Consider the following 14,006-nt stretch of genomic DNA (forward strand, 5'->3'; position numbering starts at 1 on the left):
TCTGAACTTCTCTTATTGGTGAAGATATAACCATCCTCCTAGACATGTAGGCTCATAATACAGGTATAATCTTCAACTCTTTACTCTTTCACATACCACATATCCAATCAGTCTGTCAAGTCTTGTCAATTCGACCTTTGTAATATTGCCTGCATAGGCCTGCTTCTCTCCTCTGATAATGCCACCACTCGGGCGCAGGCCACCATCACCTCATGCTTGTACTATTAATTTGCCTTTTGTTTGATCTCCCTGCCTCGTCTCTCTCCACTCAACTCCATTCTACATTCAGCTGTAAAAATAGATCTTGCTAAAGCACAAGTGTGATCTGCTCAATAATCTCCAATGCTCCCTCCCAACTTCAGAAATAAATACAAAATCCTCTGTTTAGCATTCAAAACCTTTCATAACTTGGCTCCCTCCTACCTTTCCTGTTTTCTTACACCTGTGTATCCTGAGATTCAGTGACATTGGTTCCTTGGTGTTCCTCACATAAGACAGACACTCCTTCTCCTGACTGCATTTTCACTTGTTGTCCCTCATACCTGGAATTCTCTTCCTCTCTATTCCTGCCTCTCGCTCTTTTTTGGCTTCCTTCATGTCCCAGCTAAAATTCCACCTTTTACAAGTAGCTTCTGCCAATGCTCTTTGATGCTAAAACCTTCCCTCTGTTGATTCACCATGTGTGTATGTATATATATATATATATGATTAATGTCTATATCTGTATACACACACACACACACACACACATATATATATATATATATATACATAAATACATATCTTTATACAAAGTTGCTTATTTTCCACCTCATTAGACTGTGAGCTCCTTAAGAAGAGGAACTGTTTTGTTTTATTTGCCTTTTTTAGCAGAGCATCTGGTACATAGGCACTTAATAGATGCTTGTTGACTGGCCATTGGCTAAAGATGAGAAAGAACTCAAACTCCTCCCAAAAAGTGGAACATGGAAAATCTCTGCTTATCTTCCTGGTCACAAAAAGGCCAATGCAACAAAAAATTTTAAAAATGAATCAAATAAGAAACAGAAGGCTTGCATTATAACAATGTAATGAACAACAGAATACTTACATCAGTGGAGATGACTGATGATGTAATTCTCTGAAAAACGGGAAGGCGGTATGGCCAGATAAGAGTCATAATTATTGGCTCAAATACTTCATAGTGGTGCATGAATTACTAGCAAGGCACTTTACCAGCTGCCTTTCAGACACGTCTTATCCCCTTTTTATTAACAGAAGACCTTGTAAATCTAATACATATCTATAGACACTTAATAAATGATTGCTGACTTGGCTCCGTCCCCCTAACTTGATGAGAGCTCTCCGTTTTCTTAACTTCTATAGCACTTACTTGTGTAATCTACTTGGCGACCAGACAGATACTGACAATGATGTCTCCCACCATCTTGGGGTGTTACTTCTTGCACTGTTATTTAACTCGCCTACCTTCCTAAAGAGCAAGGTCTTAGGTTGCAGGGACAATGTTTTCTACTCCTTGAATGGCCCATAGGGTTCCTCAAAGATTATCTTGTCCCTAAAAAAAGCACTTAGCCAATATTTGCCAACCTCCTAAGAGTACTCTATGAAGGCCTAAAGATGAATTACATGCCCACTGGGTTCCATCTTAACCTTCATCATGAGATTTCTATATAGGTGTATGTTAAAGGATTTAAAAACAAGCTGGTCAAGGTTAAAAGTTCTGGATCATTTCTCTTATTGATTTTTGTTATTTATATACAGTCACCAAGTCATGATAAAATAGAATCATTGGCTTGAAGCCAACCCAGGTAATATTCAGTGTTCAAGACAAATCATTGATTTTTTTCTGCCACGTACCCATTGCTATATGAAACATAAATCAAAATATCCCCTTTTAAAGTATCTTCTTATATTATCAGATTAGAACCAGGACTAGTGAAGGAGATATTGCCAGGTAGATAAGACACATATTTAACATTGATTCCACTCTATTCTAATTGACTAACCTTATAAGGCCAGAGAGGATTACACATTTTGAAAAAAACCTACAGATTAAAAACATTTCTAATACCTATATCTTTCTACTATATTTCTTTTTCTCTCTTCCCCTACACCTGGTGTCCCTACCAAAATTGTTTTGTCTTTTGAAGACCATGTATTACATTTTTCTTTTAGCATGTCACCTGAAACTAGACGTTCTTGAATCCCATCCAACTCATAGTATTCAAAATTTCAGGTAAATGTTTGGATTGAGAGGTAAGAGTAAGACTCAGGACCTGTTGGGGTTCTTAGCTCCAATTGTAGTCACATATGGCAAATGGTGGCGAGCCACCGCTGAACATGGACCATGCCAAAGACAAAATGAGAACTCATAGAAACAAATGTGCATGTTCAGAAGCCTGAATGAAGTCCCACAGATAAAATTCCAAGGAAATGGGAAGAAGGAGGTTCCCATTCTCCTCTGCGCCCCAACCAGAATTTGTTCAAAAGTACAAAAGAAAACATGGAGGATATAGACTGTAAACTGCCTGAAGAAGAAATCTTATTTGTATTTTTGTATGTCTTCACTGAAATCCATTTCACATGGTTCACTTTACATACATATGGTTCAAGAAATATTTGTTAAATGTCTACTGTGTGCAGGGTGCTGTGCTACGCAGTGATCAAATAAGATTGAATGTTAACAAAGTTAATTTAATTAACAAATTTAGAAAATTAAAAACTATAAACAAATTGATTTAATTTACAAATTAAAAATGAATGAAGATTAACTAACACATGGCCTCTGCCTTCTTGAAGCCCATAATCTAGTAAAGGAAATGAAACATATATAAAGGTGACTAGGACAGCAAATGAAATGTGTTAATATAGGAAAGCTGCCTCTCAGCCCTTTTGAACTAATCTGAAATCCGAGATTAATTTATTTAAATTGAGCAATCACCCCCAAACTAAACTACTCAACCTAAGGAATTAGCTTGTCCACTTAAATGAGGACTATGATAAATATAATATAGTATTATATTAGTTTAACTATTAAGATTTTAATGCCCTGATTTTCTTTCCTCCACTTTCTCTCCTGCAATTATTTGCAGCCTCCTCAAAAGTCTGTTGAAATACTTTCATTTAAGCTCTTTTTTCCCCCCTCAAAGGCAGTGAAACTCAGTAAAGGATCAAAATAATAATAGCTCACATAACCATAACACTTTAAAATTTACAAAGTGTTTTCTTTGTAACAGCCCTGTGAGGTCGGTAATGCAAGTATTATGATCCCTTTTTTATAGATGTCTAGAGTTGCCAAGAAACAATGAAGACTCAGCTAAAGTTAGGCACTATAAATTTATAGTGGATGAAATCAACATGATTGCACCAGTGAAAGTTGTCCAAAAGCAGAGAAGGAATTAGATGGTCGGGATTATCCAGGGTTCATAGGGTCCTAGATATAGAGGTGGAAGGACTTTGGAGGTCATCTACCACAACCTCTTTATTTTACAGATGAGAAAAGTAAAGCCCAGAAAGATGACATGACTTGCCCAAAGTCACACAGCTAGTAAATGGCAAAGTCAGGATTTGAACAGAAGTTCGCTGGCTAAAAACCCATATTCTTTCTCTCTCCGCCATATTGGTTGAGTATTAGGAGCTCAGGAAGGGCAGAAGGTTGGGGTATTAAGGGGTTGTAAGCTGGGAGGCCTGTCACTGAAGTAATTGAGCATAGGAGTCAGGACTGGGAATGGAGAGATGAAATGCTAAAAGGAAGGAGATAAGAAAAGAGAACAACGGCCAGTGAGCATGAAAAGGAGTTTAGGTGAGGAAGTGAGTTTGAAGGAGAAATGGAAGTACTATGGAGTGTAGCTTGAAAATAGAACTATGGAATTCAGAATACTGGAGGTGGTGCAGTTCTGTGTCATACTGACACAGAAGCTGTGAGCAAGGTGGCATTTTCTTAAATTAGAGTAAAAAGCTACCAAAATGACTTTAACTGCAGCTTTTAGTTAAGGAGGAGACAATATCATTGGCAGAGACTTGGAAGAGTTATTCAGCTTAATATGGAAATGGCCCATATTCATTTGTTGGATTTATTAAAAAATTATATGCAGACTGGTTCTCAGAGCCATTGTACAAGTAGTCGTTCCTTTTATTTCTCATCTTCAGTCTCTCTTTATCCACTGACATCTTCCTAGCTGCTGCCTGACTCAGATCTCTTGTAACATATATATGTATGTGTATGTATATGTGTATATGTATATTTTACACATGTATACACAGTCATATATATGGCAACAAATATACTAGCTTTATCTAGGAGTTTGTCCATGAAGAGAAGAGAAACTGGAAAAAGAAATTGGAAATTAAACACATGTATGTGTACACATATATACATACACATATATAAATATCCATATAGATACACTTATTTGGCAACAAATATACCAGCTTTTCCTAGGAATTTGTCTATAAAGAGAAGAGAAATTGGAAAATAGACACATGTATGTATATGTAAATGTACACAATATATACATGTATATAGATATATAAATACATATATCTACCCACATATTTAGCAACAAATATATCAGCTCTTTCTAGGAGCTTGTTTATGAAGAAGAGAAGAGAAATTGGAAAAACAAATTGGAAGATACACACACATATATACATGTGTATGTGTGTGTATATATGCATATGTGTATACATATATATGTATATACTTCTTGAAATCTGTTTCACAACCCCATGACATTAAACTTCTGTCTCTATGTCTTTAGAGTTACCAAGAACCTCTTAATTTCTGTTACTACTGCTAACTCTCTCCCTGGATGTGCTCTCCTCCCTGAGATTCCATACCTCTGTTTTCTCTTTGTTTTTCTCCTACCTATCTTACTGGTCTTCCTGTTCTCCTTTCCTGGATCATCACCAGTTCCCTACCCATTAACTATGAGTGTTTCCCAAGGTTTTATCCTGGGCCCTCTCTTCTTCTCTCTATACACACTCACTCTCTTGAAAATCTCATTATTTTAGTTAGCTCAATATCATCTGTACTCAAATTACTCCTAAATCTGTATTTCTAGTCTTATTCTTTTATTCTGAATTAGCATTCTGTATTGCCAATTACCTGCTGGATATATCCATATGGATAATCCATTGGCATCTCAAACTCAACATGTCCAAAATAACTCATTATCTTCCCTCAAGTCTATCCTTCCTCTAAACCTTCCTGTCTTTTTCTCAAGCTTACAGCCTCAACATCATCCTTGACTCTTCCCTGCTTCATCTTACTATGTTCATCTATCTATTCAGTTGCCAAGTTTTATTGATTCTACCTCTATAATATTTCTCCCATCCATACCCTTCTCTCCACATTGACAACATACCCAATTCAACCTGAATCACCTCTTACTTGGATGATTTTAACTGCTTCTTAATTGGTCTTTTGCTTCCATTTTCTCTTTTTTATAATCTCATTTTTACACAGTTATAAAATTAATACTTTTATGACGCAGGCTTGACCATATTGCTCCCCTGCTTCCCATTTGCCTCCACCATCAAAAATCCAAAAAAAAATCACAACTCTGGCATTTAAAGTCTGCCACAATATGTCTCACACTTAACTTTCTAAATATTTCATGTTACTCTCTGTCCACCCACTCTCTATTCCAGTCAGATTGGGCTACTAGCTGGAACGGTCTACCTTCCATCTGGAATTACACTCCTTTTTCACCTCAGAGTTGTGCTGATGACATTCTGGATCTTAACACCATGCCTTATCTGCAATCACTAAAACATCTATCGGATTGTATGGCCTTCTCTCACTGGAACATTTCTCTGCTACATCAGCCTCTTTCTCTCTCCTATTGATGAGTTCCTCCTAGGGAGGAGCCATGCCCCAGTACCATCCCCTACCTCTAGTCCTACCTCTTCCCTTTGCTCTTCCCTTTTTTGCATTGTCTTCTATTAGACTGCAATTTTCTAGAGAACAAGGATTGTCTTTTTATATGTATTTATATCCCTAGGGCTCAGGACAGTGTCTGACATGTAGTAAGCACTTAATGTTTGTAGCCTCACCTTATCCTTGCTTCTATTTGGCCTTTAAAGGTCTTTACAACCTGGTTCCTTCCTATATTTCTTACACCTTGCTACTCTCCAGGTATTCCAGTGACACTGGTTTCCTTGCTGTTTCTCACGTTACACTCCATCTTTCAATTTTGTACCTTTTCACTGGCTGTCCCCTTGCCTGAAATTCTCTCCAGTGATATTTTTGGGTTGTTGTTGTTGGGTTTTTTTGTATTCTCAGTGCTTAGCAGAATGCCTGACACATAATAAATGTTTAATATATGCCTACTGTCAGGAATATGATAAAATGAATTTCTGCATTCTCAACGTCCTTAGACTAGAATGTCAGGGGATTTCCAGGAAGTGACTTTAGAGATGATTTTAGTCCAATTCTCTTGTTTTATTGATGAACAAACTAAGGCTCAGAGTAAGGAAACAACTCATCTAAATTAATAGAGCCAGGGTTCAAATCCAGTTATCTTCCCACAAATCCACGATTTCTTCCATCCCACACTGCTTCTGGGTGAACGTTCAAGTTCTTTGTAATCCAACATTTTATGATATGGATGTACATGACTGATCAATTTCCTTTTAAAAGTTTTTTTTAACCTGATTGTCATATCTCACAGACATAGTCGTACTCCATTGGAGTGCAAAGCAGGAAGGTAGTATGAAAAAACCCTAATTTTTGGATCATTGGAAAACTAATTCAACATAGAATTTATGTTAAAACATCCTCAATTCCCACCCTTTGAATAATTTATATAATTGAGATAGCTTAAACAGTTGCTGAATTATAAAGAACTACATTCAAATTTCTAGTGGAATAATACCTCAGATGCTTCAAAAAATGATGATTTCAGTTTAAGATCCCCACTCACATGAATATAGAGAAAGAAGTCAAGCAGTTGGTCACTGACACTTTAGCTTAAATCACTGCCTCTAAAAATGAAATAACCTGCAATATACTTCATGCCACTTCACCTTTATGATATTTACAGCATTACTTTGAAATATAATTTTTTCAATCAGCAAAAAATCCACCTTCTCTCCCTCCTACACCAACACCTTGACCCCAACTAAGAATGAAAGAAAAACAAAACTCCTATTACAAACTTGCATAGCCAAGCAAAACAAAGTTCTGCATTGGCCATATGCAGAAAAAAGTTTCATTCTTCACTGAGTTTTTTACCTCTCTGTCAGGATGTCAGTTGGCATGTTTCATCATTAGTCCTCTGGAATCATGGTTGGGCATACAGCATTACTTTGAAAGAAAGACTTCAACTCTTCTGTGTACATTTTTGTGAACCAGGAATTATGTCTTGAAAAGGGTCCATATGTTTTCCCAGGATCCTAGATCTAGACTAGGGGCAGGGAACCTGCAGTCTTGAGGCCACATATGGCCCTCTAGGTCCTCAAGTGAGACCCTCTGACTGAATCCAAACTTCACAAAACAAATCCCCTTAATAAAAGAATTTTTTCTGTAAAATTTGAACTCAGTCAAAAAGCTGTACCCAAGGACCTAAAAGGCCACATGTGGCTTCAAGGCTGCAGGTTCCCCACCCCTGATCTAGACCTAGAAGGAACCTCACAGACCCCAGTAAAACCTCATCATTTTACAGATGATCAAATTGAGCCCAGGGAAAGTTAAATAACTTGCACAAAACCAAGTATCAGGTGTTCTGACTTTAGAGACTGTTCTTTCCACTGTTCTAAATTTCCTCAAACTCATCAAATTCTATTTCCTGAAGGTTGTAAAATTGAATTCTCGTATTGAAGTGATGTCATAATGAACTTTGCTATTATAGAATTTGCATTCTTTGCAGTGCAGGTCTATGACTTGGCCAGGAATAGCCCATATTGCTCTGCTAATGCAGTTTCCCACAAAGTGAACTCTAAAGGTTACTTCTGTTCCTATAAGGTCAGCAGTAATGGAATTTTACCATCCTGTTAACGTTTCACCTCTTTTGCTCCTGCCTCCCCCTTTAACGATCTCTTTAGTAGACCATCCCATTAAAGATATTTTTAAAATGAAATACCATTTTCCTATCAGGAATAGTAGCCTGCCAGTGAATAATGGAGGATCGGACTTGATATTGCCTTAACAAGGAACCTAAATGATATCACACTTTCAAAGTGCTAATTCATTCACTCAAAACATTTTAGGGAGAATATCTGCCAATAATTATGGAGGAACTTTGGCCACACCACCTTTAACACCTCCGCCAAAAAAAAAGCATCTTAATCATTCAATAAATGAGCAGGAGAAGTGTACATTTCCATAGCAAATGAATTTCCTCAGACTACCTAAGGTTAAAATTGCATTTCTTTTACTTGTTTTTGTTTTTGCCTCGGGTTTAGAGGAAACAGAGGCATGCATGACCAAGAAGATCTCTATTAAGATCTCAAAATAATTTAAAACTTTATTTGGCTTCTAGTCACCTTCTCCAACTCTCTCTCTCTGCAGAATAGCAGTCACTGCACTGAAATACCGGACATTGATTCTCTGTCATTTCGGAACATCTACCTTTATCTTTCTGGTTTTTTTGGCTGCCATTTTGTACTTATATTTTCTGCGTTATTGTTAATTCCTATAGTTTTTATAACTTGCCTTGAAGTTTACTGGGATTTTAGAATAAATATATAAGAAAATCTATGCCAAGTTATACTGACTACAAAAAATCAGTCGTTTGAGTTACATAGTACATATGTGTGTATATCTATATTTATCTATATATAGTTCTCTCTATATATATGCATACATGTGTATGTATATTAGTATATATATATATACACATACATGTGTGTACACACACACACATACACACACACACACAATCACAAAATCACAGGGCTGGAAAAAACCTTAAGAGAATGTTTTGTCTATCTTCCCAGCCAGTAGGTAGACAACACCTAAAACAGCTCAAACAGTTGAAAATCTAACCTACTTTTTTTAAGAAAACCACCTTCTTAGCCCTGTATAGTATTTAATAATCCTCCTGGTTTTAAGTTAGTCTTCCCATCTAGGCTAAGTCCCTCATACAGTCAATTTAATTTTATTTTTATTTCCCTTCCTTTGGTCCTCAGAGGAAATGGGGAACAGCTGGTCATCACTGTCTATGTGAAAAAAAAACAACACAAAACCATGATATACTTGGAAATGGTTATTTGTTTTCCCTCAGCTTTCTCTGTTCTAGACCTTTAACTTTTCTTGGACATCTCATTTTCCAACCCTTTAATTACCTTCACTGCTCTGTCCATGCTCTTGACATCTCTTTTCTTCTTTGGAGGCAATAACTAGACACTGTTTTACAAAGGGTCAGACCACTGCAAAGCATAATGAATTGCCCTGCAGTTCCTGAATATCGCTGAGCCTAAAGCAAGACTATTAAACAAACCTCAAGCTTTAGGACCAAATCATAATGAAATTGTGAGCAACAATAAAATAAATTGCAACAACATATGCTCCATATTTACAGTGCCTTTAATTGAAGCTGTTAAAATGGAGTCACCAGGAAAAGCTCGTTGCCCCTCATCTACCAGGTCAAATAGTCAAAGAGAACATGATAGATCTCTGTATAAAGATTTATTTTAGAAATAAATGTTTCTTGAATATTAAAGAAAATATATTTCCTTTTCCTTTCCTGGTCTAAGGGGTAAACATGGTACTTAAATATTTTGCTAGTTTTTAATAGGGATATCAAATCATAGGCAAAGAATTCTCTATGAATGTTTACAAAGGCATTTTGATCATTAAGCTTGGGAAGAGACAAAATGCAATCATTTATAACAAATACTCTTGATGACTATATTTTCTTAAGGGTGAATCCACCTGGCTGCACTCAGAAGTATAACAATCCAACCGAATGACTTTTGCCCATAAAGCAGTCCCTAAGTAAAAATGAATGAAAAATTCATGGTTCTGATCTGGATCTCAAAGACGCCCTGATGATCAGAACACAGACTACATAATCCAGACATCACTGCTCATTTGATGCCAATTAGCAAAGCACACTAGGGTTGTGCAGTGGATACAGCACTAGGCTTGGATTCAGGAAGACTTCTCTTCATGAGCTGAATTCTAGACTTAGACACTTACTTGTGTTTGTCCTTCATTCACAAAGAGGACCATAACATCAGGGAAATGATGACGTGATTTGAGTGAGGGAGGGCTGTGCACAGTCTCCAGCCTCACTTTATCTTCCAGAGTCCTGACATTTACTAGCTGTGTGACCTTAGGCAAGTCATTTAACCCTGTATGCCTCAGTTTCTCATCCATAAAACGAGCTGGAGAAGGAAATGGTAAAATTCTCTAGCATCTTTGCCAAGAAAACTCCAAATGGGTCACAAAGAATAGGACATGACTGAAACGACTAAACAACAACAAGAAGCAAAGAACACTAGGAGAAAAGAATATCTTCTTCTGGGCTGAGTTGGAAAATGTAGTCCTATAAAACATAATCATATCATAGTGTCTGTCTCTCCTTTTTTTTAATCTTCAAAATATCTAGCTGATGTTATGTCCACAGTAAGAACTCAAGAAAGGTGGCTAATGGATCGAGTCTCTCCACAAATTCATGGAGAGCTCAGTTGCCCAGGGTACATGGCCTTTTGTTAGCTAAAGCTCTAATGTGCTTTCTTAGCTGCACCATCCTGAGAGTGTGTTTGGCTTGGCTGGTCAGATAAATATTAATGGCAGTAGTAGTGAGGGGTTCCCGCACACAGCAGTCACACCCCAAAAAGCCAATTTTTAAAAATATAATGCGCTTTCCCTCCTGGTAGTCTTGTAATGCAACACAATAGGGTTAAACTTTTCCCTTTTATTCAGGTATATGTCTGGCCAAGGGAAAAACAGGAATGCTGAGGAAGAGAGGTTTCTCTTATAATCATACCTGTGAAGGTATGGCAAATTAGTAAGAGACAACCAGTGTAGAATATTAAAACAAAATGTCATAGGATTGCTATAATCATGCCATATCACATATATACAAGCACCATAATCTTTTGTGATTAATACACAGTGCCTGACACAAAGTAAGCAAAGTAAGCTGTTCATTTTTCATAAATTAATAATATCACATATTTACATGGATCTTTACAGTTAATAAAACACTTTATATGAACTTTGTTATTTTATTCCACAATAACTATGTGAGCTTAGAGCTACATTTGTAATTAGTTTTGTTTTATAGACCAGAAACTGGGAACCAGAAAGGTTAAGATTTTCCCAAGGTCACACATCAAGCAAATGTTAGAGATAGGACTGGAACACAGGTCTTTTAAACCAAGACTTTGTCATATCCCATATGGCCTCTCCATGATGCCCTGAATCAGAACCTAAAGGAGGAATCCTTCAGGGAAACCTTCCTCATTAAAAAAAGAAAGAAAGAAACCTACAGAATTCTTTACTTTTATTTCCTTACATACCCTAGAAAAAAACACAAGAACAAATTAGAATTCAGCCATACATGTCTGGTAAGTTGTCAACTATTCTGTAAATAGAAATGTCAATTATATGAGTGAAATAAAACAAAACAGAATTTAACAAAGGACAAGATCAACTTACTTGTTCATTTTTGGTCAGTCTGGTTTTGTTATGAATGTCTGATGTAACCAAATTGAATCCATGTTTCTCTGACAAGATCCTCAAAAGTAAGACTACAGTACGACTCCCACACTTTCCAACTCTATTATATACCACTTGGCTTGGGAAAGGAAGTACCTGGGAAGAGAAAAAGAGAGGAATTAATATAGTAAATAAAAACTCATAATGGGTTTTGTATTTTCATCAAATTCGCAATAATAGCCTTGGTAAGCTAGGAGGCAGAAGTGATGAGTCCATTTATATTGCCTGAGAAAATATTATAAAGGTTAAAAATATATGTGGGTGTATTATCTCTCTCTTTTTTTCACATAATTCATATGGGTATATATGATACTTATATTCACATAATTCATATGGGTATATATGATACTTATAAACATGTGTTTATCATAAACATATATACATTCAAATACATCTGTATGTGTATACTAATACAAATATTTCTGTGGATTAGAATTTTTATTCTATTTATTATTAAATAAATTAATGTTTATTAATGGTATTAATATTTTTGATTATTAATTGGTTAATTTTATTTGATTATTAACAATTATTAAATAGAAGATCATTAACATTTTTATTCAAAATTTTACACTTGTCATGAAATTCTTCATGAGTTGTTCAGTAAAGAGGAATTCAATATCGAAATGCATGATTTAGTGATGAAGGTTTTGGTAGGCCAAGAAGTTATATTGGAAAGTGTGCATTACCAGACTTAAATCTTTCCATAGCTCTCATAAAACACTGTCTGTCTCTTAACCTCCATTCGGTAATAATCTATTTCAATGCTAAGAGCTCAGGATGGAGGAAATTTTATAGAAGGAAGCAGCTGGCTAGCTCTAATCCAAAGGATCACGCTCCCTCCTTACTCATTCTGTCTCCAACTTCATATTATCTCTCATTACACCTGCCTTGACCACTATGATGACCTTACAACTGTTCTTCCTGGGTTCATTTTCTCCCTCCTCCAATTCGTCTTTTGTACTGCTGCCAGAATGATTTTTCTTTTGCGTTAATTTGGCTGCGCCAAATGTTTGGGCTCTCGTCCTTCCTTCTTCTATCCCCTGAATTCTTACTCATCCTTTAAAGCAGGGGTGGGGAATCCATGGCCTCCAGGCCACATGTGGCCCTCTAGTTCCTCAAGTGCAGAATCCAATGGTTTGGGCCACACTTGAGGACCTAGAGGGCCACAAGTATAGGTCAAGAGTTGCTTTCATGAAAACTTCCAGAATCAGCAACTCTTTTGATAATAACCTTGCCTTTCCAATCCATTATAATACTTTTTTTGGTAACTTTCCTATGTACTTACCATTTAATATGGTCTGTTATCATAGTCAGCGTATATGTCATATTTCCCTACTGACCTACAAGCTCCTTGAGGTCAGGGTCTATGGTGGTAAAATAGCTTCATAGCTAGGTGGTAAAATAGAGAGAGTACTGGGCCTGGAGTCAGGAAGGCCTGAGTTCAGATCTGACCCCAGATATTTACTAGCTCTGTAACCCTGGGCAAGTTATTTAACCTCTATTTGTCTCAGTTTCCTCATCTGTAAAATGGAGATAATAATAGCACCGACTTCCCAGGATTGTTATAAGGATTAAATGAAATAATATTTGTAAAGTTCTTAGCACATAATAGGTGCAAAATAAATCTGTTTCCTTCTGTATCTAAATTTTATAATCTCCCGCAATTTTAAGCATTTTACTATGTAGAATGTATATACTTCATATGAACATAATAGATACTTAATAGTTTTTGAGTAAATGACTCACTGAATTTACAATGAATGAACTTGGGATTTAGAGTGGTATCTTAGAAATTGCGCTGAATTTTGAAGGAGTAATTTAGCTTTGAATTGCACTCTGCCAACTGCATGATGTTGGGCAAATTACAAAAACTCTCTGGACCTCAGTTTCTCCACTTATAAGAAGTCATTTTATATAAAATGTATATTATATATATAATGTATAAAACGTATCAACATATAAAAAGTCATTTTTAGCTCTGAACCTATGATCTGATCCTATCTCCATTGAAATGCCAGAGGCTAAAATATGGAAAACAGGATATTCACATGATGGAAAGTCAGTTAACATTTGTCTTTCTTCAGAATATTTAGTTAAGGATGATACTGTACCTTTTACCCATATTGTTGTGACTAAAAACGTATATTTCACAACTGGTGGTACTTACCAGTGGCACAACAATTTTCTTGGCTCTTTGAGGTATTTGTGGCAAACTTGTCTATATCACTCATGTGTCAATCATGTTCTATATTATCACCATTGCATTCAAGCTCCGGAGTAATACAGGGCCCCCTCAATATAATTCATGCCTACTCAAAAGAGACGGGCCTAA

At 36.3% G+C, this 14,006-nt stretch overlaps 1 protein-coding gene across 1 annotated transcript in view; it reads right to left on the minus strand.

Annotated features, from left to right (window-relative positions):
* UST (uronyl 2-sulfotransferase) overlaps positions 1-14,006 on the minus strand; it is a 381,294-nt gene that overhangs the window by 152,078 nt on the left and 215,210 nt on the right. Inside the window, exon 3 of the mRNA XM_036768102.1 lies at positions 11,612-11,767. Coding sequence (XP_036623997.1) covers positions 11,612-11,767 — 156 coding nt within the window. The remainder of the gene's footprint in view (positions 1-11,611; positions 11,768-14,006) is intronic.

The sequence above is a fragment of the Trichosurus vulpecula genome, chromosome 7 (assembly GCF_011100635.1).
Source record: "Trichosurus vulpecula isolate mTriVul1 chromosome 7, mTriVul1.pri, whole genome shotgun sequence".
NCBI classification, from domain to species: domain Eukaryota; kingdom Metazoa; phylum Chordata; class Mammalia; order Diprotodontia; family Phalangeridae; genus Trichosurus; species Trichosurus vulpecula.